Genomic DNA, 26452 nt, shown 5'->3' with positions numbered 1-26452 from the left:
AGATATATCAACATATATCTTCATATATATTTATATATTTCTAACAGAAATAAGAGTGAAACGACGTTGTAACAGTAATTTTGTGGAATTACCAAATTATACCTCTCAATATACTCAATTACCACTTTTATTACTTATACTTCCAAATAATTATTAACATATTCATATTTTATTGTTATATTAGATCGTATTCATACCATTACAGAAAATTCAAGAAAATTATATAATGACAATACTGGAAGACAGTTCTCAAATCTTGGAAAATAGTCACCCTAATTTTATGCTGCCCTCGACATCGATGCCACTGTCCTCGATTGTAAACGGTAATAGCGACGATAATGAATTGGTAGTAACAAGTCGCGGATTAGGTGCTGATCCTGTTTCGTATTTAGAGAAGTTTAATAAGGATGAATCAGCAGTCAATTCAGCAATGATAACTTTGGATTCTATATTTAATAAATTAAAAGTCGATGATCCAAAGGAAGCAGATACCACATCAGTATATTTAGAGACTTTCCTGTTCTCTTTACTTCGTGAAGTTTCAATTGAAGAATTTCAAAATTTTAGTAATCATATTAATAATAAAGTATTAGAATTGATTAATAGTAATAAAGCTAATGAAAAGATCGCAGGGATTTTGACCATAGATAAATTAGTAAGTCTCTATACTCAGATAGAAGAACTTCCCAACCAAACATTACGTCTTACAAATTATTTAAGATTGCTTATACCGTCTGATGAAGAAAGTGTTATGAGGTTAGCTGCTGATACATTAGGTAAATTAACTAGCCCTAGTGGTACACTTTCATCAGATTTTGTTGAAACTCAAGTTAAAATATGTTTAGATTGGTTAACTAATATCCCTGAGCAAACATCTTTTAAATCAAAACAAGAAAATAAAAAAATTGCAGCCATTTTAGTACTTTCATCTTTATCGAAGCATTGTCCTTATATCATATATCCTTATGTTACTAATATTCTTAAAAGTGTTCGAAAAACTTTAAACGATCATAAGGCTTCCTTACGAAAGGATACAGCACTATTAATTCAGTACTGTTTGAAAATAATACAGAAGAGAGATAGAACTCTTTTGGTCGAATGGTATCAAAAACTACTTGATATATGTGCGACAGAGATTAATATCGGTACAAATGAGTCCATTCATTCAGCAATGCTTATATACAAAGAGTTATTGTCACTTGATAATAATTTCCTGATAGATTCTTACGACGAAATATTTCAAACCATATGGAATTTTAGAAACAATAAACTAGAATTTACAAGACAAGAAATTTATGAAATTACTTCAATGTTCGCTGCTTATGATCCTCAATTGTTTTCATCAATTTATCTTAATCAAGTGATTTTAGATTATCTATCAAAGCTTCAAGAAATCAAAACTACTAAAAATTCGATCTATGATGTTGATAGACCTTATATTCTTAAATCTATTGGGGACATATCAGTAGAAGTAGAATCAGATATATATCCATATGTTTTATCTCTTATTGACGTATTTTCTGACGAGTTGAAAACTAAATATCAAGAAAGACAGAAATATGAAAAAGAGTTATTCTATGGTATTGTTAAACTAACAGAAACTATTGGTGAAAATATGGCACCACATCTAAATAATGGGTTGTTAGATTTAATGCTGGCATGTCCATTGAGTACTTATATGAAAAAAACGTTAAATACAATAATTGAGGCCATACCAGGTCTGGATTTCACAATAAATGCCAGATTACTTAACCTGATATCACTTGCGCTATCTGGGAAAGATTTCAGAATTCCAGGTTCTCCCACTCAGGAAGACAAATTTTCTAAGAGGAAGGCCCGTACATGGAGAGATAATAACGAATACAATCGAAATGGTAGGGTCAACACGGAGAGTAATGATTGTAATATAGTAATTCAAGCTTTGACTATGCTTCAATCTACTAAGAGTCAGTATTCATTAATTGAATTTGTTCAGAACTGTATTATCTACTATATTGAGCATGACAACTACAAGGTTAGGGAACTGGCATCTATTACATGCTGCGATTTATTGGTACATGATGGAATCTGTAAGCAAATGTCAGTTAATGCTCTAAATACTGTTTCAGAAATTCTATCTAAACTGCTCACAGTGGCTATTACAGATGTTGTTCCCAACATAAGGTTAGAAATATTGAAACACCTTGATCAGAATACAGATTTCCAATTAGCACAGCCAGAAAATATACGACTACTTTTTACAGTTTTAAATGACGAAATATTCTCAATTCGTGTGCAAGTAATTAAAATACTTGGCAGACTAACTAGTGTAAATCCTGCGTATGTGATACCCTCATTAAGAAAAATTTTATTGGAGCTACTTACGGAATTAAAATATTTGACGATGGCAAGGAGAAATGAAGAGAGTCTCACTCTTTTATGTTCATTGATAAGTTCTACTAGAGGTACATGTAAACCATATTTGGAGCCAATATTACAAATTTTACTTGTAAAGGCAAAGGATAAATCAGGTGCTGTTTCCTCCATAGCATTAAAAGCAATTGGTGAACTGGCAGTTGTCACAGGAGAAGATATTAAAGATCATCTGTCTGAAGTTGTACCATTAATTATTGAAACATTTCAGGATCAATCAAATTCTTTCAAAAGGAATGCAGCCTTGAAATCATTTTCTCAAATTACGAGTGCGTCTGGTTATGTAATTGATCCATTACTTGATTATCCTACTTTATTGAGTGTGTTAATAAATATACTTAAATCAGATTCAACCCAAAATGTAAAAAGAGAGACGGTACATTTAATGGGTGTTATTGGCGCTCTGGATCCTTATAGACATCAAGAAGCTGAAGAAACATCAGACTCCCATATTACATTAGAACAAAATGCACCACCCATCGACATATCTTTGCTGATGCAGAATAGTTTGCCATCGTCTGATGATTACTTCCCAACTGTTGTAATTACAACTCTACTGAAAATTTTGAAGGATAGTTCATTAGTTGCCCATCACACAGCAGTAATACAGACTATAATACACATATATCAGACATTAGGATTGGCTTGCATTGGATTTTTACCCCATATTGTACCTGCATTCTTATACGCTATAGTAAATTGTCAACAATCACTTTTAGATTATTACTTTCAACAGTTAGGTGTTTTGATATCAATCGTAAAGCAACATATTCGTCCTTATTCAGAAGATATATATAGGGTGGTGCTAGATTTTTTACCAAATCCAAAATTACAGTTTACTATCATTTCTGTTATTGAATCATTCTGTACAGCGCTGGAAGGTGATTTCAAAATATTTATTCCAGAAACCTTGACTTGTTTCTTGAATATATTGGAGACTGACAAATCCCAAAAAAGGAGGGTTTCAAAGAAGATTTTACAGTGCCTAATCACGTTTGGACCTACACTGGAAGATAATTTTTACCTGATTTTGCCAACTCTTATTAGAACTTCTGAATTTTCTTCTTCAGATTTAAAAAAAGAAGCTATTGTTACCATCGGACAATTATCTAGACATATTGAACTATCTGATATATCTACGAGATTGGTACAAACCTCATTACGTCTATTGAATTCTAGAGACCCAGTCATCATTGAAGCAACTATGAACATGCTTTGTCTGTTATTATTGCAAATGCGAACTGGGTTTATGGTATATGTACCTAGTATCAACCAAGTTCTCGTGAAAAATACTATTATTCATAAAACGTATGACCAATTAGTAGATAAATTAATGGGCAAAGAAGATTTCCCCAAAACATTAATCTGGAATAGTGATACTCCTCAAGAACTTCAAATTAGTAACGCTAAACCACCCCCACCAGAAAAATTACCTATTAACCAAGAAGTTTTAAAAGCTACATGGGATTGTAGCCAGCAACGAACAAAGGAAGATTGGCAGGAATGGATAAGGAGATTGGCAATTCAATTACTCAAAGAGTCACCTTCCCATGCGTTGAGGGCCTGTGCCGGTTTGGCAAGTGTATATTATCCTTTAGCTAGAGATCTTTTCAATGTATCATTTGTGAGTATATGGACAGAATTATATACCCAATATCAGGAAGATTTTATAAAGTCATTTTGTGTCGCACTAAGCTCACCCCAAAATCCTCCCGAAATTCATCAGGCATTACTAAATTTAGTTGAATTCATGGAACATGATGAGAAATCGTTACCTATTCCCCTGCAGATACTGGGAGAGTATGCGGAACGGTCTCATGCCTATGCAAAGGCATTGCACTTTAAAGAAGCGAAATTCATTCAGGAACCAATTGACAATTCTATCGTAGAGTCTCTTATTAGTATCAATAATCAATTACACCAGAATGATGCGGCTGTTGGTATTCTGAAATACGTCCAAAAACATCATAATCTGCAGTTACAGGAAACTTGGTATGAAAAGCTAGAACGTTGGGAGGATGCGTTAGATGCCTATAATAATAAGTCTCTGCGAGGCGAGGATACAGAGAGTATTACTATGGGTCAAATGAGGTCATATCATGCCTTGAGTGACTGGGATAATTTATCAACCCTTGCTTCTAGCAAATGGAATAATGCTAGTCAAAATTTGAGAAAAATGATGGCACCATTGGCTGCTGGGTCTGCATGGGGCCTAGAACAATGGGATAAGATTCAAACATATATCAATGCTATGAAACCTATGACCCCAGACAGGGAATTTTTTAGTGCGGTTTTATCTGTACACAATAATAATTTTGAAGAGGCTGAAAGTCATATTTTCAATGCCAGAGATTTATTAGTTACAGAAATGTCTGCATTGATCAGTGAGAGTTACAACCGTGCATACAATGTAGTAGTTAGAAGTCAATTGATAACTGAATTGGAAGAAATAATTACCTACAAAAAGTCTCCGCAAAATTCTGAAAAGAGAGTTTTCTTAAAAAATACTTGGAACAAGAGATTGTTAGGTTGTCAGAGAAACGTAGATGTATGGCAGAGGGTATTAAAAGTGAGATCCCTTGTAATCAAGCCAAAACAAGATATGCAAATATGGATTAAGTTTGCTAATCTCTGTAGAAAAAATAATAAATTAAATTTAGCAGAGAAAGCATTAAATTCTTTATCAGATGAGACAATGGGTGCGCAAGTTATTCCTTCCAAGGCTACACCATCTGTCGTATATGCACAACTGAAATATTTGTGGGCATGTGGATCTAAACAGGAAGCTCTACGTTATTTAATTGGGTTTACATCTCGGATGGCTCATGATTTAGGCTTAGACCCAAGTAACATGATCGCACAAACAGTCAATAAAAATGCTACTGTTTCAAATGTATATATTGAGGATTATACAAAACTCCTAGCGAGATGTTTCCTAAAACAAGGTGAATGGAGAATAGCGTTACAACCAAATTGGAGAACTGATAATCCTGATGCTATTCTTGGTTCGTATCTTTTAGCGACACACTTTGACGGTAATTGGTATAAAGCTTGGCACAACTGGGCCCTGGCAAATTTCGAGGTTATTTCTGCAATATCAGCTAAGAGAAAGGCAGCGGAACAAGCTTTATTGAATAGAAGGAGACGTACGGGTGACGATGGTACCCAAGTTACAGATATCGACAGCACTATAATGAACTCTGAAGAAATGCTACAACGCCATGTGGTACCAGCAATAAAAGGGTTTTTCCATTCTATCTCACTGTCAAGCTCTCTACAGGATACTCTAAGGTTATTAACCTTGTGGTTCACATTTGGAGGTTCAGTAGAAGCTGCACATGCTATAAATGATGGATTCTCCATGATCAAAATAGATAATTGGTTAGAGGTTTTACCTCAATTAATATCACGAATTCATCAGCCGGACCAGACTGTCAGTAAGTCTCTATTATCTTTGTTATCCGATTTGGGAAAGGCGCATCCTCAAGTTCTTTTAAACCCATTGATTGTTGCTATTAAATCTGAATCTGAATCGAGAAGATTAGCTGCTATGTCAATAATTGAAAAAATGAAAATCCATAGTCCTACTTTAGTAGACCAAGCCGAATTAGTTAGTGATGAACTAATTAGGGTTGCAGTTTTATGGCATGAATTGTGGTACGAGGGTCTTGAAGATGCCAGTCGACAATTTTTTGGTGAACATAATACCGAAAAGATGTTTGCAACTTTGGATCCTTTGCATGATCTTTTGAAACGTGACCCTGAGACACTACGGGAAGTAAGTTTCCAAAATTCATTTGGAAGAGATTTGAACGATGCTTATGAATGGGTCCTGAACTATAAACGTACAAAAGATATTACTAATCTTAATCAAGCATGGGATATTTATTACAATGTGTTTAGAAGAATTAGTAGGCAATTACCTCAACTACAGACACTAGAATTACAACATGTCTCACCTAAATTGCAAGCAGCACGAAACCTTGATATTGCTGTTTTTGGTACATATGTTGTTGGTAAGCCAATTGTGAGAATTGTGTATTTCGATCCTGTATTCGTTGTAATTTCATCGAAACAAAGACCTAGAAAATTTTCTGTAAAGGGTAGCGATGGTAGATCATACCAATATCTTCTAAAGGGCCACGAGGATATTAGACAAGATAGTTTAGTCATGCAATTATTTGGGCTGGTTAACACACTTTTAGATAATGACCCAGAATGTTTCCAGAGACATTTGGATATTCAACGATACCCAGCCATTCCATTATCGCCAAAATCAGGTTTATTGGGATGGGTTCCCAATAGCGATACATTTCATGTTCTTATTAGGGAGCATCGTGACGCTAATAAAGTTCCTTTGAATATTGAACATTGGGTAATGCTCCAAATGGCTCCAGATTATGATAACTTGACTTGGTTGGAAAAAATTGAAGTATTCCAGTATGCTATGGAAAACACAAAAGGTCAAGATTTGGCGCAAGTGTTATGGTTGAAGAGTAGATCATCCGAATCATGGCTTGAACGGAGAACAGTATATACAAGATCTCTTTCCGTTATGTCCATGGTTGGATATATTCTTGGTTTAGGTGATCGTCATCCAAGTAATTTAATGTTGGACAGAATTACCGGTAAAGTTATCCACATCGATTTTGGTGATTGTTTTGAAGCAGCTATTCTAAGAGAAAAATTCCCAGAAAAAGTACCTTTTAGGTTAACAAGAATGCTTGTAAATGCAATGGAAGTGAGTGGAATAGAAGGAAGCTTTAGAATTACAAGCGAAAACGTAATGAGAGTCTTAAGAAATAATAAAGAGTCTCTGATGGCCATTTTGGAAGCTTTTGCTTTTGATCCTTTGATCCATTGGGGGTTTGATTTACCAACCGATAAGATTAGAGAAGAAACCGGCATTCAAATACCAACAACAAATCCGAGTGAATTGTTAAGAAAGGGTGCCATCACAGCATCAGACGCTGCTAAGATGGAAATTGAACAACAAACAGAAATCAGGAATGCTAGAGCTGTGTTAGTTCTTAGACGTATAACAAATAAACTAACTGGTAGTGATATCTTAAAGCATCGTGAACTAGATGTAGTGGATCAGGTCGATAAATTAATCATGGAAGCTACTTCCATTGAGAATTTATGTCAACATTATGTTGGTTGGTGTCCATTTTGGTGAATAATAGTGATAAATATTATATTACATACGCAATTACATATTTATATATGAAGATAAAACGCTTATTATTTAATAATTGTTTTCTAAAGTGGTGCATTTGTCGAGGAAACATATTTTTACTTCCTGATGATATTGTATTGGGCACTATACGATGAGACCTTTATCTTCCATTCTTCTAATATTGGGTGCTTTCCATCCTCAGGTAATTGGTAATCTGTATCGAATACATGTTTACTTAGCATATTACCTATCTTTAAGTCATTTAGAGCTTGACTGTAATCTTTTTTCAGCTGTTCATTTTCCTGTCCATATTTATAGTTTAAAGTTTGCAACCTACCTAGCAATCTTCCAATCTCAAATCCTATTGTTGCCCCCGTAGGAAATCCAGCATTGAACCCTTGTTGCAGGTTGGTTTCTTTTGAACTTACAATTCCATCCAAGTACCCTCGTTTATTGTGTTGTTCCCTAAGTTTTTGGAGATCACGAGAATAACCAGCATTTTCGTTTGATAACATCTCAGAGTCGGAATCTGAACCCCAAACGTCATCTAATATATCATCTTGGTTTGCCATTACTCTATATATTACTTTGTGTTCGGTTTCCAGAAAATTCTTGAGTAGGAGAGCAAGGTCATCGGTGCTCATTTTTTAATTAGTAATATAAATTTACGCTTAATATGGTCATTTTTTCAGTTCACCTGGAGAGTCCGAGTGATTTTAAATAAAGGAAATTGTAAACCCGATTTTGATATAAATTTATTTACCTTATATTGAATTGCACGTAATATAAAAAAGAATTATAGTAATGAACACGTTATTATCTATACATAATGAAGTAAATATATACCGTATTTTTTAGACTTTGAAACTACATTATTTGATCGTTTTTACATAGCATATTGATGATCAGTTCGTTTTCTATAGATAATTCAACTTAACGTCGAGATATGTGAAGTATGATCTCGCACTATTTCTTATTTTGATTTAGAACAGGACCTGATCTCTGTTGGTTTGAGGGACGAGGCATGTTTGGATTCATTGGGAAATTGAGATTTTGAGGCATTTGTTGTGGAAAAAATCCTTGTTGATGATTCATTTGGATGTCTTTATTATCCTTGCCATTTTGTTTCGGTTGAGGAGGATAAGATGGAAGCATCATTCCATTTGGAGGGTATGGCATATTTGGTGGCATGCCTTGCATGGGCAAAAACCCTGGAGGAGGTGGACCCATCATTTGCATGAACTGTTGTGGAGGAAGTTGGCCTGTATTCCCCTTGGATTTATGAGAGTCGTCTTTGTTAGAATTTTTACGACCCTTACCATTATCGGAGATAGGCATCTGGAAATTTGGACCTTGAGGTGTGAATCCAGCGAAACCTGGAGGTGGAGGCATGTTGAAATTTCCTTGCATCATATGTGATGGTGGCATTCCCATGTGAGGAGGCATTTGCATAGGCAAATTCTGAGCATTGTCATTCTTGCTTTTCTTATCCTTATTATTGAAATTATTTAAACCAGGGGGTAATACTTGCACTGGATGACCCATTGGTGGACCTACCATACCTGGAGGGGGTATTTGCATTTGATTAAATTGTCCATTCTTAGGGTTACCATTATTTTGTTGAATCTGGTTGTTTTCTTCAGCTTTTTTATTTTTGTTTAATAAGTTTTGGAAAAATACATTATTTCCTGGTTGCATGCCCATTGGTTGTAATGGCTGCTTCATTTGCAGGTTCATAGCCATTTGAGGCTGCGAATGCTGTTGTTGTTGCGGCTGTTGAGATGGTAGCAATCTATTGGAAGTCTGTAAGTTTCCTTGTTGACCCTGTGGTGATACATTTTGGTCTGGTGCAGAAGGTTTGTTGAAAAATCCCATTAATCTTGAGCTACTTGCCGGTTTGTTCTGTTGCTGTATGGCCGGCTGCTGTGAAGTCTTTATCTGTTCAGTATCATGCATATCTTGTTGTTCGTTAGTATTCGAGTTCTTCAATTGAGTCTCTAAAGGTTTTGACGAAGACGATGAAGAAGCATTCGAAAAGAAAGAGGTAAACCTCGAAGAAGAACTCCTTGATAAATCAGTTGGCAATTTATTGTCCGAACGATCAGCTTGAGGCATTTCGGTTTTATTGTCTTCTGAGCCGGTAGTTTTTTGTCCTTGTTCCGAAGTGGTGACTTCTAATGCCTTGTATTGAGAGGATAGATTAGTTGCATTAGTATCTTCGTTAGCAATGATATTCCCAGTATTCATTTGAGAAGATGTATTATTGTTGTCGTTCTTTGATAGATTTAAGAAATCAGATATTATACTTGATTGAGCAATTGTTGGTTTACTACTACCTGTTGATGAACTGTCATTTTTGTTAGAGTTTCCAGTCATATTAGGAGCTGTAGATGAAGACGAGGAAGTAGTGGAATTGGCACCTCCAAATTTCTTCTGGCGTTCCATTTCTTTCATTTGAGATTTCCAAGCTTCGAAATCCGCAATGGCATTTCCTGAAGATTCAAAGTTTGCATCGAATTCAAGTTCATCACTGGTCAAGGCCATGGACTTATTAGAATTTTTTTTATTCCCAGGTCCATTTGCGTGGTTGTTAATGTTTCTTCCATTTTTGTTTCTATTGTTATTTCTTCTTTCATTAGAGTTTACATCATTAGAATATGTTCTGGACTTATTGTTATTATTATTACTACTATTGTTTGGGTTATTATTTTGATTGTTTCTGTAATTCGATTTATTGTTACCATTATCAGGGAATTTTTGATATAACCTCCAAAATTTCTTTCTTGGTAAAGATTCGGCCTTCTCTTCAGTGTATTCCTTTGGAATAGTTTTTTTGATATTTAATAGTTCATTAATACTGTAAACATATATCTTTGAGCCAGTTGATGTATCTGGTTTATAGTCAACAATGGACTCGATAGTTTCTGTATGATTCTCATGGAATTCATCACTCGCAGAGGATGGATCTCCGTTAGTCTTTGAAGAATCATTTTTGTTCCTTAGAAACTTGATAAACTGTTGTAAATCAGCTTCCTGACCAGAGGGAACAACTACATTAGTCGTAGTATGAATAGATTCAGATTGAGACTCTGGTGCTACACGTAATGATGATGACATAATAGATGGGTCACTTAGTTCCATTTTTGAGAAATTAAGTCAATAAAATGCAAAATAAAACGAAAAAAGAGGAGTAAAGGATTCTATAGTGAGATGGTTCTATCTTAAAAAAAAATATTCAGTATTTAGCTTTAGCTTTAAGGATATTTATTTATTTTTTCTGTAGCACACGTCTGTATGTTTTAAAATCGAAAGGTTGATGTGTTATAACTCTTGTTGTGGTAAGTCTAGAAGATTTGTAATTTACTTGTAGTAGGAAATAAATATTATAGGATGTGATAACTTTTAATGAAGAAAAGTGAGTCTGTGATGTCGGTATTCAATGGATAGATAGTTACTAAGATGTTTCCACTTTGTCTCACCCTATTCTACCAGCTGTTTCGTTGAGTAAAAGAAACTTCTTTCATTGTAATTCGGGTCTCTCTCTGACTGTTTCCTTTTCGGTTTTGTTCGTTCTGTCAAAGAAAATGAGAGCGAAATAACAACAAAACGAGGGTAACACTTCTGGCGGTGTTCGAATTGTTTGAGTGGGAAAGAACTTGCAGGGAGATTAATGAGAAGAGGATTTTAGTAATAAGAAAGAAATGGATCAGTGGGATTTGGATATTATAAGTGACAAAGGAGACGAAAGTGTTGGACAAATTGGTTTATTGGTTAATCAAGACTATATTTGATTTAATCTAAGTTTATCCCCTTTTTATTACTTCCAGATATGGCTGACAACTTTAAGAAAACATTAATTTTACCATTGATTTCAACGGGTAATGTTCCACAATTAACGACAGATCTGATTTTACATTCTCTGTCAAATGAATTCCGTTTTGTGAAGTCACTAGATTCTACATATGTACATCCGTTTGTTGGTGCGTTGGATTACTCCCTTAATGATGGTGAGCCAATACTTTATAAATCCTATCCCGATAAGAAGTTTTCTAGTGCATTAGAACTATTTTACAATGATTCTAAAAATTTATATGTAATTCAACAGAGAACCCCTATAATACAAGGTTATATCAACAATTTTATTAAGGAGATAGTAATCCCTGTGATAGAAGAACTACGAATTACAGACGTGACAATTTTAGACTCCTACGGTGCCCTTGATGAATCAATCATAAATCATAAATTTAATAATAACACTAATATTGGTGTAAATAACGTTGATCCGTTTTATTCTATCGGTGTATGTAAGTTGGAAGGAATTGGTTCCTTAAGTGATGAGTTCGACTCTGTATTAAACTTGAAGACGGATCCAAATACAGCTATGCATTATACTAATTCTTTATTAGAATTCTCTCAAAGAAGTTTATTGCAAGAGATTTCTACTGATCAACAGATATTCAAGATAATTTTCCATCTAATTAATTCACAATTAGGAAGTTTGATGAATGTGAAGTATTGTTCATTCTTTGTGCATGAAGGTGATAACTCTTTGGATGCAAAATTATTTACATCCCATTTTAGTGATTTTGTTAATCCCAAAAATTCATCTATAACAGAAATTAAAGATTTTAAAACACCAATATCTTGGAAAGGTGTTTATGGCTTTAATGAAGTTCCCGCAACCTTAGAAGAAGGTATATACATATAAATGTACTATATATATATGTGTGTAGGATTAGTAGTACAATGTTATAACTAGGATGTTTGATATATATATTTTTTGTTGCAATAAGACTTTCAATTTGTGCAGAAAACAAAATTGGAATCCGTAACTGGTTCCTATTCATCGGCAAACTTCGTACCTCTTTTTTTGGATTTTCAAACCAAGAACACGTACTGCTTTTCACATCATTGCGTGGTAGATATGGTTCCTTTGTCGGATGTATTCTGTCGAATGCACCTTGAGAAATTCTAAAAATGGTGGTAGAAATCATGACGGTATCCTGGAACATATTATTAACAGTTCAGTTAAATAGTAGTATTCTCGTATATTTAGAAAACAAGAGTTTAAGGAACACATTATACATACTTTTATTTTTCTGTTGTTGTAGTATTTTTGTCCTTTTTACTTGATCTGTACATGAGCCCATTTGTTCATTAATATCATCAGATATAATTATTCCAAAAATGAAACCTTAATGAAGATATATGTGTTTTTTTAAACCAGTCACCAATATGAGCATATTATAACACTTTGAGATTATGATCAACTAAATTAACTAGCTTTGATAAAACAACTTCAATCCCTTCTAAGTTATTGGACAATTATGTGATCTGGACAGAGTTATACATTCAAACCTTGCATTTAATCCCTAGTCCAGAATTATTCTAGATGCCAATGTGCAGCGCCTCCATTTGAATCTCGAATATGTTTTCTAATGGGTGCAAGTAATAATAATACATTTTTGGCTTGACGTTCTTGCATTAAAGACAGAGAATACTGGACTTATATTCTAAATTATATTCTATTGGTTCTATAAATTATATAATAAAAGCCCCACTTACAAATATAAGAAAATGATAACCAATACATTTTGTTTTCTTAACATTAATCTCAAGCTACACCTTCACCTCTCGACCTAACACTAAATCAAATAAACGAATACTAGTCTAACTCCACTATGTCTACGTCGGCACAAAAAAGAGGGAAGATACTTGCTGAAATATAGCGGCAGCACTAAAAAGGCTAACATTAGTTTAACCTATATGAAGGAGAAGGTAGCTAATATAAGTAGAATTTAGAGTGTGCTGCACTGTCGTATATATAATAACACATGATATATACTGCATAATGTAGTATTCGTTCCCCCTACATTGGGTTTATTGGAGCTACATAGTCCAACGTTACTACGCACAAAAGATGAGCAGTTTAACAACAGCAACTCTGTTTAACATAACAGCAATAAATTAAGACATATATTCTCCCTCTAAAATTGAAAAAAATAAAACATTGATCATCCTTAATAGATAAACTATAATCTGAAAAAGTTGAAATTTTTCATGCCTGCTTGGCCAAGTGGTAAGGCATCGCACTCGTAATGCGGGGATCGTGGGTTCAATTCCCACAGGAGGCATAATCTGGTTTTTTTGATTTATAAATCAAACAGTCACGTGACTGATGAACTTAAAAACCCAGTGATGTAATATTTAATGACAGTAAAGAGTTTATTAACTTATGTAGTGTCTATTGTTTTTTAATAATATTGATGAATTTAAATAGAATAACTTTAATACAGAAATATATACAACTATATTTGAATTGGAGAAGCAATTGGTTTATAAGTTTTTCTTTTGATTTTCAACGGAATCTCTATTAGCATAAATCTTAGTTGTGAAAGGTTCTTCGAATTGTAAAGCAATATCATACATTAATTGTACAGCTAAAGTTACAGCTAAACCTGCTGGTTTAGCTTTAATTAAAGATATTCCTAAGAATGATAATGTAGAGCCTTGATACATAGGATTATTAGATACATTAAATGGGAATGAAGTTACTCTATCTTTCATTAATATACCAAAATAATCACCTAAATATGTACCTGTGACACCTAATTGATACATTGAAGATAATACCAGGATTTGACCTAATGTTATAGCCGCATAACCTATTTTTTGTAATAAATCTACTTGAAGGAAAGGTGACGTTTCTTGATTTTTTAATGCAAGGTTAAACATATGATCACGACCTAAACCTAGAGTGAAAATTATAACAGCCAATGTATAACAACCAGCTTTTGCTGAACCAGTGACCTTAGTGAGGAAATGAGTATTATATTCCAATCTAGCAACGATATTCCAAAAGATAGGGTTAAATGCAACCCATACCAATGAATAACGTAGATAAGGATCATTAAAATCCACAGCTTGAATCAAATTACCATATAACTCTTTTGTCTGTTCTAGCACAGCCTTGAAATCAACAGTTTCACTCATTATTAATGTATTATCTTACTCAAAATTTTATGTACACCGCAATATATTCTGTCAAAATTGAGAACTTCCAACTACAGAATGTCAAAACCAGCTCACCTTACTTCTTCATCATCCTCATCGTCCTCATCCTTTATATATGAATGAAGGGATCATTCACATGGGAGGTTTCCCTTGTATTCTGCTCCCCACCCTTTAAAGGTGGAAGAATCTATCTCGCTCTCTCTATCTGTGTGCCCTGGTCCTGTCCGAGAAAACAGTGGAAACACCCCACAGCACGGCGAACCAACCAGTCATTTCGCTAATCGCCGCAGAGTTACACGGCGATTAAAATCTGTTGAAGAAACCCGTCTGTTTGGTGATTGGAACAACTATTGTTCCCGTTTGTTTCTTGCACATGTGTGAATGTGAACGTGTCCAGGTAGATGAATCTATATTTATATTTATATATATAATGGTGATCGTGATCGTGGAGGGTCAAAGTTTGGCAACTTTTGTGGATTTGAGGTTGAACCTAAGACAGGTTTCTAGTAGTGAGGAGATAAACGTTTGAGCGGGGGGAGGGGAGTGTTCATCTCCGCGGATTGAGCTCGCATTACGCAATTTGGGTGCTCTCTTTCTCTTTTTGAACTCGTTTCCCAATGATCGCCCTTGTTTGGCATATATAAAGATAGAGATAGATATACATAATAATAAATGAAAGAGCTTAAGTATTTTTTTATTCCTACCACTATTCATAAATACGGCATATATACACACATACATATATATTCATAACTACACACATACATATACAATGGAACATCCTGCTATTAGTCTTTGTATTCTTTCTACAGCCGGTGGTATGATGGGCTTCTATCGTAAGAAGTCGATGGTCTCTCTAGTGGCTGGTCTTACAGTCGGTGGTCTCTACGGTGTCTCAGCGTACTTATTACATGGTAATAAGGACTACGGTCTAGAGATTGCTTTGGGGACGTCTGTTTTATTACTAGGTGGTGGTATTGCTAGAGGTATCCCTGTCCGTTTTAAGAAGATTGTGCCTTGTTCTTTGACTTTACTTGGTGGTTTAGGAACTTTTTACTACTATAAAAAATATAAGGAATTTTATCCATAAATAAACGAGACTTCGTTTATCTCTTTTCCTTCTGTATTTTTTCTTTTGTATGTTCACATCAAACTGATATCAGTGTAACAATATCAATAGTTTTGTTATGACCATCATCAATCCTGTATATACATTCACACATGCACTATATATATATATATATTAAATATTCAAAAGTTTTATTTTTCTATTTTAAGGATGTTAATGTATGTTTAGGGAATGGATTAGTCCTACTAACAACCATACATTTATTGCCATGTGATAAATACCCTTTGATTAATTTTTTACTAATTAAACATGCTAATTCACATTCTAATTCATTCATTGATTCCATGTCATCACTTGGTTGAACTTTCATTCCGACTAAGATCAATTCAAAGGGTAATATACTTGTCTTATCATTCATTTCATAAATTTGTTCGACTAATCGTAACAATACACGCTCTCTTAATAATTGCATAGCAACATAAACACCATTCTTTAAAAAAAATATTTCATATTCTCTATTGAAAAGAATATTGTCAAATTTCTTTAAATTCCCAGTCTGAAAACATTTAATAACGGAATGATAATATTTTTGACACATCCATTGGTGAGTTCCATGACTTTCTTTCTTATCTTTATCTCTCTTTAAATGTTCATTTTGTATCTGCAACAGTAATTGATTACCAACAAATATTCGATGTGAAAGAAGTCCAAAGGGTATCAATAATATAAGGATTTGATTCATTTGTTTTAAATATGTTGTATCACAACCAAATAATGCTTGATTCAAATATGTGAAGGCACTTTCATAATCATTCTCTATACAACCATAATATTGTCCCATATAATAATTGTACGTCACTTCCTGACCATTATATTTAGAACATAATGATTGGTCGCACGGCATTAAGGGTTCAAATCGATCCTCTTGTCTTGATTTGACAACTTTCACAAGGTTCTTAATCATATCTCTGTTTTCAAGCCAATGATATAGCTTGAATTCTAAGTTGATAAACATATAGACGCCCCCACGACGATTCTCATCCTTTATAGGGTTTCTATCATTTAAACATAAAGTAAATGAACGATGAACACTACGAGCACACCGTTCAATATAGGATGGGGACATTTTTAAAATCTTAGTCACATGGGAAGTTACTTTCACAAGTTCTCGGGCCAATACAAATAATGGGTATATAATCCAATTAGTCTCTCTTTCAGCAATACGATTCATTAATAGTAATTGTTGATCAATGGATTCAAATAAGAATTTGTAATGTGAAACACGCAGAGCTCGACGTTTATTTGACCGATTGTCGAACTCCACAATGTTCTGCCAAATCTTCTTGCTTAAACAATACACTTCTTCAACTTTCTCATCTTGATGTTCATTGTTTAGCATGTATAATATTTTACTTGGTTCCCTCACATTATATTGAAAATATCGAATCATATAGTTATCAAAATACTTTTCCTGGAAATAGTCTCCAAAGTCAACAATTGACTTCATTTCAGTCATTTTTAAAGAAGTATTATATAGGGGACGGTAATGATGGATTTGTAATGATAATCAGAGTTTGTATGCCTTCCTAGCTTGCGTACATTTATAATTCTTATCTCATCTTCCTAATTCATTTTATGATTGTTTAATTAATCAAATATTTTTTTTCATTGGTTTTTGTTTGCTGTGATCTAAACCCGCAACATTATTTTTCAAATCAGGATTTTAAAATGTGATTCCTATCTATCTCCCTTCATAATGGCCAATATATATATATATATATCAAACAGTAGATCAATTGCTTATCCCAGTAACCTTTAAGTATCCTCAAAAAGGTAGTTCAAGAGAGAAACATGTCCAGTCCACAACGAAATGTTAGTACTCCACTGGAATTGCATGAACTTAATCTTGTAACCAAACAAAATGTCCCTGCATTACCAGCAAGAAATAGATCAGGAGAACAGCAACAGCAACGCCAAGATAATCGATCCCCTTTGTCACGTCAAGTAGGTAGTTCTAATGAAAAATTTCCTCCTGTGACTCCAAAGAAGAATTTGATTGCGCCTGTCACACCAGTAAAGAAACCTATGATGAAAGAAAAACCAGAGGATGAAAATAGTACTATCTACAAATTAGCTTCTAAGAAAAGAGAAATAAATGAATTAGAAGAAAAGTTGAAATTTTTAAAGATGGAATTACATGAGTTGGAAGTAGAGTTTCGGAAGTCCCAACCTCAGATGGCTCAATCTCAAATGATTCAAAGGCAAGTCCAATTTCAAGAAACATTTGACGGACTAAAATCAAGATTCAACAATACAATTAGTTCGTTCACGGCACCAACTAATACTGAGGGTAGTCAACCCACTCAAGGAAACAATGGGACGATAAACGCAGGACAAACTAATAGATTTTTCAAAGGACTGATGGAGAAATTTAATGAATTTAATGTTAATGAGGACGAATTCGATACAAAAACCAAACGAGAAGATGTAAATAATGCGTATTATTTAAAACAGGGGTATGAACTTGATGACGAAGAAATCGAAAAGGAAGCACATGATGAAGCAAGGTTTTTAAATAAAATTGATGATTCTACAATAAATTCTATTAGAAGGTGACACTACAATTTTCTGGTGAAATATTTCCTTCAATGTTTTGTAATATACTCCTCAAGTTTGCAATATCTAATATTATTTAATTAATATGTAAACTCTGTTCCTAAAATCAATATTAAAATTCGTTTACATCTGGAGACAAAGTTGGGTGTTTTTGAATAATAACCAAAATTAATATTTTGTTCAAATATCACAATTTATAATATTTTTTCAAGAAATATACACAAAAAAAATAAAATATAAGATATCTTATTAAATAAATGACTAACTTTTGTAAACATAATTATAAAAATCTATAAAGATTCATTTAAGCAAATAATTCAAAGATTATTCGAATAATTTACAATGGAATTGAAAATATTCAAAATTTCACTAGTATAACTATCCCCGAGATCATCGGAACTACTGGAATCGGAATCTATCTCTCTATATATAGTTCTCACTCGTTCAAATGAAGAATCAATAAATCTCGTACAATCTACAACATTTTTAGAAGATGATGAATGCTTTAATAAGAATTTCCCGTTCTTAAATATCCTCCTCATTCTTTGAGATCCTTTATCCTCTATTTCATGTTGTTTAACCATCATTTCATATATTTCTCTTGTCTGAAGGGATATTACCAATGTCTTGACCACCGAAATATTTGGATTCAAACGCAAATCCTTTCTCATAGTTGTCAAAATATGACTATCTGTCTCATTGCCATACGGATTAGCCTGTATTTGATAAAATCTATTCAAATTTGGAAGATATGCAGCATATCTTGGTAATAATTCATTAAATTTGACAGACTCTTGTATTTCTTCATTAAGATTGATATCAATGTCAATAACAGATGCCTTTGATGATTTTTCATGTGGTGTAATTATTCTAAAGTTACTAGGGTGATCAGCGGTTAAAATATCATCTGATTCAGGGGCGCAAATTACATCAAATGCATTATCAAGCATTGTGGACTCATCGATCCTTTGACAATCTCTCTGGATATTAAGATCCTTCAGCGGTGATGGAAAGGACGTTCCATCATTAGCAACCTCGGAAGTACTATAAACATTAGGTGTCAATGTTCTATTAGTTGGCGCATAATATAGATCAATACTGTTCATAGATTCTGGGGTTCCATCCCAAAGAGATTCTTCAAAGTCCATCATAGATATAGATTCTTGAGATGCGTGATATGGAACTGGATTGTTCCGAACTAATCCCATCTGATGTAATGATGTACTACTTGATGTTTTATGAAAATTATTTGTTGCTTTCATTCCATTAGGTGGAGCTCTGAATAAAGGAGACTCCGATTCTGTGACTGAGGGACTTTTAGAAAGCATCCTTGTAATTGATGGTCTAGAGGCAAACCACGAACCATATGAGTTTTGTTGACTTGATAAAGAAGATGATAAGTATCGAACAGAATTATGTCCAGATTTAAACGAGGAAGGTTGAATTACATCTGCAGTGGTTGAATCAGCTGGCGATATTGCAATTGAAGCTGATGAAGAACCCATGCGTTGTGGAATTTCCCAACCATTTCTTGAATAATTATATCTAGAAGAATTCGACATGGTGGATGTCATTGATGTGAAGGAAGAAACTGAAGATGGCGAGGATTCGATAGAACCCTTGTTAAGAGATGATCGTGACTGCATAGCTATTCCTTCAACTTTCTTTACAGGCGTAGTTATCTTTTCTCTACTACGTGGTTGATTTATCAAATTTAAATTCTGCCGTATTTTTCTATTTAACAGTCCACATAATAAAAATATTAACTTATTCGCAACTGTAACATTCCCGGACAAAACTATTATCCTTGAATTTTCTTTAGAGTTACCATCATCAGACGCCAACAGCATACGTTTATAATTAACTATGACTGTCGCTAGAGAAGTTTGTAACAAATTCAACTTAGGCCCATCTTTTAACTCTATCCATTTAAAACAACCTCTGAACCAAGTTTCCACAAATTTTATATCATCAGGTGGGAAAAGGAACAATCTTGGGATTTCGAATGTTGATTTAAAACAAGGTAACAAATAATTTTTCAATATAGAAATAATTCTTTCAAATTCCATGGAATACGTTTGAAGGAAAATATTTTGCAAAGTAGGAGCGGAATTTCCAAGCATATTTTTATTATTAAAAACATGATTATCTTGAATATCATGCAAAGATTTCTTACCTTTCAGCCCACTAGGATTCCTCTTGTGTTCCAGTATAATTTTTGTCAATATTCTTTGGGATTCATCCCACCAATTTTGAATAAAACACCATATTTCTGTTATAACCGGTAATAGAAACTTTGGTAAACATAAATTAATGGCTATTCTATTATAAGGAGAATTAAGATAAAATATTCTTGTCAATATCATATAATCTGAATTTGGAATGACTCTAAATTTTTCATTTTTATTATATTTCTTTGAATTCATCACTCTAAATAGGGAACAAAACATATATTGCCTCAATTCATTTGGTCTAATTTTACTAATATCGGAATGTCTTGGATAACTATGATCTAAGAAAAGTTTAAAGTTACTTCTACATGCCATCTGTTCAGTCTCTTCAGCGACAAGGATTCTAAATGGATACGTAGGATTCAAAGAAATAAAGGATTCATTCTCCATGTTTTTCGATATAGGCATCATCTTGCAACCAAAGAGTTCTAATTTTGAATCATCTGCAATTTGACTTAAAATCTTTGGATAATTTCGTATACTATCCTTACGATTTGGAACAGTTGGTGTGTCCTCTTCCTCTTCGTTATTAATATCACTTTCTTCATCCTTCCCTAACGAATTATCTGTGGTATTCACAGGAGAAACACTATTATTACTCTTGGAACTTTCTAGCAAAGATCTTAAAAACATAGATGCAGATTGTGACGATATATTATTATTATTATTAGTATTATTATCGTTATTCAAAGTTACAGCAGAAATACTAGGCGATACATCATTAGAGATAGTCTTTCTATCAGAATTATTACCATTTGAATCCTCTCTTAAACTATCAATCATATTTTTATTCTCTATTGAATAATTTGAATTAGTTTCGAAATTATCTACATATTTCATTGAAGACTGCCTTGTAACGGTACTCTTTACACTAGGTGGTCGAGGACTGGGACTAGAACTAGAATTAACAGTGGAAGTCCCATTATTTTTCAGTAAATTCCCTAACATTTTTTCTTATTTTTAAATTTTACTTGGATATAGGAACGAATGCACCTCTTTATTAGTAATAATAATCTAAATGAAATGCAAACAAATAATAACACAATAAACTAAATTTCTTTATGGTAACATATATTGAAATCAAACCATCCAGCCTACAGCAACCAAACAAATCTAAACTAAACTAAATTAACCCTAAGGAAATAATGCTCTTTAAAATAACGAGGTTCACTAACGCAAACTCCAAATTATAACACTAGGCAAAAAAATAAATAAATCCAAACTTGTATATAATCATAAACTTACAAGCTCGAATCCCATTGAAATAGCCCAAACTCAGCAAATAATAATAATAATAGTATGACAAATTTCCCTAATATGTGTCAAAAAAAGGTCACTTTAAGATCACTGGCGTTATTTTAATAATAAACTAGGATATAATTCCCCAGTTATTAATAAATTTGTGATTTACTCTTTGCCACAACTCACTATGCAAACCTTTAATTGTAACAATATATACACTTCCCAAGTTCACTGTGTATGGTTTCAATCAAACAACCACTAATTCTGCAGCAACATCCAAGATTCCGTAACCTTTAACTGAAACTATAATCGCCCTCTTCCATCATCATCAAAAGGGTCACAAGAGTTGTTCATCATCAGCATCATCATCATCATCAACTTGCATCAGGGAAAATCGTGGAATTTCAAATTTCCTCAAAAATTTCCCGCTTCTTTTCTCCGTGCTGTGCTGTGTGCTGCGCTCAATAAGATCCGCCTCATTACTATGGATGAAACGGGCCAAATTTCAGCAGGTGCGAAAAGAGGTGAAGGGATTTTATAAACCATTGACAATCTAAGGATAATCTATTATATAATGGAACCGAGTTTTTACTCTTTGACTCTTTAGTTCTCCAATAGCTCTTCAAAAATTATTACCACCCAGTACTAAAATAGGATCCATCGATCTCTGTTTCTTTCTTTCTTCCATATTAAAGTGATACTCTCTTTCTTTTTTCGTTAATTCAAGATATCAGAGGTAAAGAGAAAGAAAACCTGAATTACCCACTAAATCATCTGAAATATAACTCATTTCTCTCCTGCTGAAACAATCCCAATATTAGTATGGATATGAATTTCACTGAGAATGTCCCCAAATGGGTGACTTATTCTGCGGTAAACTCGATTCTTTGTATCCTGGGTGCGTTTTGTGTTCCATTAATATCTATTATATCGGGTCGAGATTCAAACTCTAGTCACAATACAAAATTGGTCAATTATGGTCTTTCATTGAGTGCTGGATCTATGGTGACTACCGCACTATATAAGATGTTACCTGTAATTAATCATGAAAATAGATTCATAGTATTCTTCGGGGTACTGTTCGGTATTTCTCTATCATTATTTTTGAATTATATCGTACATTCTTTCGCTAGTCAATCATTGATCCATTGCGCTCATCATGAAGATGATGATGGAGAACATAATGAACATCACCACCACCATCACAATGATGATATTATTGTACACAGTGCTACTCCTTATGGTTCGATAAATAACAACAATAAGGTTAAACAACATGATAATGCTCGTTCAAATTCAGTTCAACATTCATCCAGAACTATTCCTAGTATATCATCCTCTACACGTCCAGATAATCTAAATCGTAGAACAAGTATCATAGATTTGTTAAATAAAGCCAATCCGTTAACCAAGACAAACTCTGGTACAGATTGTACTCCTTTGTTAAAAGCAGATAAAGATACTTGTATTGGTCAAATATCTCAGGCTAGCTCTAAAAAATTGGATCGCACAGAATCTAATGGTACAGATCAAAATAAAACATCTTCGACTCATGGAACAAAAAGTACAAGATCACAAGTGATATCTTCTAATATCGACAATATTCAAGAAGAAACAGAAGATGATCGTAACAATAACTACAATAATAATAATGGTAACGAGGGACAAACACAAGAATATCTCGGGTTAGGTAATGAAAGTTATGCTCCAACTGATGATGAAAGTTTCTACCCAGGACAATGTAAGATGGCATGTATGGAAAACACCATTGGTTATGATTTAGAAAATTTATCAGTGTATCGTAAAAAATATTTTTCTGGTAATGACAAGATTTCAATCCATGATAATAGCTCAACTTCATCAAATACTTCATCGATACATATTCCCGATAATACTAACGATATACATTCGGATCATAACTCTCACCGATCATCTCACTCACACCTTCACCATCATCATCATATTCATGACTTGGAACATGACCTAGCAATGTCCTCTAGTGCGACAGCACATTCATTGGCTTCAGTACCATTCCACTATCATCATGTGGAAACACCTTTCTCCAAATTATTGTCTATTGGTATGCAAACATGCCTTGTTCTGACATTACATAAATTCCCTGAAGGTTTCATTATATTTTACACAAACAAGTCTAAAAGTGATTCAAAGACAATCGGATTTTCAATCTTCATAAGTCTCGCCATTCATAATTTTGTCGAAGGTTTTGCAATGACGTTACCATTTTACTCAATCTTTGAGAATAAGTGGTTATCTATTTTAATCACAACTGTATTAGGTGGTGGTTCACAACCGTTAGGTGCGTTAATCGGTTATATGATCTTTAAAAATAAGGATAATAACAATCCAAATGGTAGCGATGGCGAACCAAACATGGATTTATTGCTAAGCATCACCTCAGGGTTTTTACTAGTAATTGCATTGCAGATGTTCCAAACTGGTATCGGTTTCAGTGATGGTCATCATCACCACGAAGATGATGATTCTACCGAAATTCGTCAAACTCACAGTTTAGGTACTACATGTCTAAAATGGTGCTGTGCTGGTGTTTTACTGATATTAGCAAGCTCAATTTTTGTTTAATAGACATCTTATGAAGATTACTCTCACGAAATATTCACATACACACACACACATATACAAAAAGTCGGAATATTATATAAAAGGATCTTGCTGTACCTTCTCGTTTCTATTTCTAATTTTTATTTCATAAATGCAGATCTATATTAATTCGATATATACTATAGAACAATAACATATTTAAAAACAATGTCAGTATACTATCCTCACAATTGTCTAGGTAATTAATTATTGTATATATGTAATTATTGGTTCAGTTCAATATATTAGATGCAGTTTCAGTGAAGGGATTTTCTTCGTTAATCGTGTCGTCGATTTTAGAGTTAGTCAAAGTTGTACCATCAACTGTTTCACCGTCATTCTCTTCGTTATCATCATCCCCTTTTTTACTTAGTTCAGCATCTACATTTTCAGGAATGGAAGAAAATTCGATATTTGTGGTTCCTCTCATTTCATCTGCAAGTGGTAAATTGAAGTTGTACTTACCCCATTTATAATATAAGCCCGTAATACAGATTAGGCATAAAATATAAACTATGATTGCATAATTCATGGACCGTACTGTTACTGGGACACTAACAGGCAAACAAACAGAAAACATCGATAATAATAACCATAGAATAGATACAATATTGATAGTCCAACCTAATTTGTATCTAATCTTAACAGGTGCATTCTTTAGGACTCTTCTTCTTCTGAACAAAACAAGGATTAATGGGATGCATGTCCCAGAGCAAAGACAAAGAACAGCTGCACCTATAAATGCATTGAAAGCTGCAGTTGAGAATAATGCCAATAATCCAAGGATATATGAAATTGCCATACTTAACAAAACTGAGTTTGCTGGAACCTTTGATTGAGATTCTGGATCCACAAATGTCCATAAATCATGTCTCGGAATTGCATGATCACGACTGAAACTGTATACTGCACGAGAAGAGGTTGTGATAGAACCGATACCAGAAAAGAATAAATTACCTAGTATCATCAAAACTAAGAAAAACGAAACGATCATAGAATCGGTAGATTTCACGAATATATTAACTATTGGGAGAATGTTATAATTATTTTCATTAAATAAATTTTCAACATCAGGTAAAATAATCATAATTGGAATTAAAAATATAACCCCTGAAAAGGCAGATATCAATACAGAATTTGACATAGCCCTTGGAATATCTTTTTCTGGAGCATTAACTTCATCTGCTAACGCTGGAAGCATACTAAACCCTTGAAGAGTGAAATTTGATTGTTGGAAACCAATAATGAATGAAATAAACGCACTGGAATATCCAGAGAGTGAATTATCGAAATGGAATAATGCATATTTAAGGGATCTATATTTTTCCCTATGGAAAATCAGTAATAAAATATCAATAAAAATGATGGCATATATGATCCAAATCACACAGACTTTATTTATTATCTCGATGAATCTTGCAAACTTTAAATTTATAACTCCTACAATTGTAACCACCAAATAGAATACTATGACTGTATACCATATTAAATACGTTTCTGATATTAAATCTTTATTAGTCATTAGAATTAAAGAAATTGTTAGTTGAGCACCTGCAAAAGTGATACTAGTACTCATTGTCCAATTTCCTATTAACATCAGCCATCCGGTATACCATGATGCAGCCAATTTGAAAGATTCAGGTGCTAACATAGCACTACCAACATGGATTTCCATTGGAAACTTTGACACAATTTCCCCTAAGGAAAGAGAACAAAACCAAATACAGATCCCACTAACAATGAAACCTAATATAATAGTTAGCGGTCCACCATTTTTCAAGCCAATTGCCATACTTGTACACATACCCAAAACAGGACTCATCAGACCAAACCCTAGACCTATTACAGAACTTCTTGAAAGGAAAGATTTATCTAGTTGTTGCTCGTATTTGAAATGTTCAACCTCCTCCACCTCATTTTCGTCAGATTCTTCGTGTAATATTGTATGCAAGTTCTCAAACAACTCATCCGGATTGAAGGTATGTCTTGCAACATTCAAACTATTCCTCACGTTGTTTGTTATTATATTATAATCACGCATTACTGAAAAAGTGTATGTAGTTTATGAAC

The 26452-nt window shown here is 33.6% G+C and overlaps 11 protein-coding genes and 1 non-coding gene across 12 annotated transcripts; 6 read left to right on the top strand and 6 right to left on the bottom strand.

The window, feature by feature from the left end:
- Positions 1 to 226: 226 nt before the first annotated feature.
- Positions 227 to 7591, top strand: TOR1 (phosphatidylinositol kinase-related protein kinase TOR1; the record flags this gene model as incomplete). Its single annotated transcript, XM_041550550.1, has 1 exon — positions 227 to 7591. One exon carries the CDS (start codon positions 227 to 229, stop codon positions 7589 to 7591), a length of 7365 nt encoding a protein of 2454 aa, XP_041406484.1.
- A 116-nt stretch (positions 7592 to 7707) lies between these two features.
- On the bottom strand, positions 7708 to 8235 carry YAE1 (Yae1p; the record flags this gene model as incomplete). Its single annotated transcript, XM_041550549.1, has 1 exon — positions 7708 to 8235. One exon carries the CDS (start codon positions 8233 to 8235, stop codon positions 7708 to 7710), a length of 528 nt encoding a protein of 175 aa, XP_041406483.1.
- A 322-nt stretch (positions 8236 to 8557) lies between these two features.
- EAP1 (Eap1p) lies at positions 8558 to 10732 on the bottom strand (the record flags this gene model as incomplete). Its single annotated transcript, XM_041550548.1, has 1 exon — positions 8558 to 10732. One exon carries the CDS (start codon positions 10730 to 10732, stop codon positions 8558 to 8560), a length of 2175 nt encoding a protein of 724 aa, XP_041406482.1.
- A 688-nt stretch (positions 10733 to 11420) lies between these two features.
- On the top strand, positions 11421 to 12299 carry ADD66 (Add66p; the record flags this gene model as incomplete). The annotated part of the gene is made up of 1 exon (XM_041550547.1): positions 11421 to 12299. One exon carries the CDS (start codon positions 11421 to 11423, stop codon positions 12297 to 12299), a length of 879 nt encoding a protein of 292 aa, XP_041406481.1.
- A 1354-nt stretch (positions 12300 to 13653) lies between these two features.
- Positions 13654 to 13725, top strand: KABA2_04S10780. Its single transcript has one exon. It is a non-coding gene; the product is annotated as a tRNA-Thr (tRNA).
- A 202-nt stretch (positions 13726 to 13927) lies between these two features.
- Positions 13928 to 14584, bottom strand: OPI3 (bifunctional phosphatidyl-N-methylethanolamine N-methyltransferase/phosphatidyl-N-dimethylethanolamine N-methyltransferase; the record flags this gene model as incomplete). Its single annotated transcript, XM_041550546.1, has 1 exon — positions 13928 to 14584. One exon carries the CDS (start codon positions 14582 to 14584, stop codon positions 13928 to 13930), a length of 657 nt encoding a protein of 218 aa, XP_041406480.1.
- A 793-nt stretch (positions 14585 to 15377) lies between these two features.
- TMH11 (Tmh11p) lies at positions 15378 to 15695 on the top strand (the record flags this gene model as incomplete). The annotated part of the gene is made up of 1 exon (XM_041550545.1): positions 15378 to 15695. The coding sequence occupies one exon, from the start codon at positions 15378 to 15380 to the stop codon at positions 15693 to 15695; it is 318 nt and encodes a 105-aa protein (XP_041406479.1).
- Positions 15696 to 15873: 178 nt separating this feature from the next.
- KABA2_04S10714 (uncharacterized protein) lies at positions 15874 to 17190 on the bottom strand (the record flags this gene model as incomplete). The annotated part of the gene is made up of 1 exon (XM_041550544.1): positions 15874 to 17190. One exon carries the CDS (start codon positions 17188 to 17190, stop codon positions 15874 to 15876), a length of 1317 nt encoding a protein of 438 aa, XP_041406478.1.
- A 335-nt stretch (positions 17191 to 17525) lies between these two features.
- ACF4 (Acf4p) lies at positions 17526 to 18290 on the top strand (the record flags this gene model as incomplete). Its single annotated transcript, XM_041550543.1, has 1 exon — positions 17526 to 18290. One exon carries the CDS (start codon positions 17526 to 17528, stop codon positions 18288 to 18290), a length of 765 nt encoding a protein of 254 aa, XP_041406477.1.
- Positions 18291 to 18607: 317 nt separating this feature from the next.
- On the bottom strand, positions 18608 to 21469 carry LST4 (Lst4p; the record flags this gene model as incomplete). Its single annotated transcript, XM_041550542.1, has 1 exon — positions 18608 to 21469. One exon carries the CDS (start codon positions 21467 to 21469, stop codon positions 18608 to 18610), a length of 2862 nt encoding a protein of 953 aa, XP_041406476.1.
- A 1116-nt stretch (positions 21470 to 22585) lies between these two features.
- ZRT3 (Zn(2+) transporter ZRT3) lies at positions 22586 to 24364 on the top strand (the record flags this gene model as incomplete). The annotated part of the gene is made up of 1 exon (XM_041550541.1): positions 22586 to 24364. One exon carries the CDS (start codon positions 22586 to 22588, stop codon positions 24362 to 24364), a length of 1779 nt encoding a protein of 592 aa, XP_041406475.1.
- Positions 24365 to 24614: 250 nt separating this feature from the next.
- On the bottom strand, positions 24615 to 26423 carry TPO5 (Tpo5p; the record flags this gene model as incomplete). The annotated part of the gene is made up of 1 exon (XM_041550540.1): positions 24615 to 26423. One exon carries the CDS (start codon positions 26421 to 26423, stop codon positions 24615 to 24617), a length of 1809 nt encoding a protein of 602 aa, XP_041406474.1.
- Between the last annotated feature and the right edge of the window lie 29 nt (positions 26424 to 26452).

Source organism: Maudiozyma barnettii (genome assembly GCF_903064755.1).
Source record: "Maudiozyma barnettii strain CLIB 1767 genome assembly, contig: KABA2_04, whole genome shotgun sequence".
NCBI classification, from domain to species: Eukaryota; Fungi; Ascomycota; class Saccharomycetes; order Saccharomycetales; family Saccharomycetaceae; genus Maudiozyma; species Maudiozyma barnettii.
Note: the sequence above shows the minus strand (reverse complement) of the source record. Positions and strands in the feature narration are given on the sequence as shown.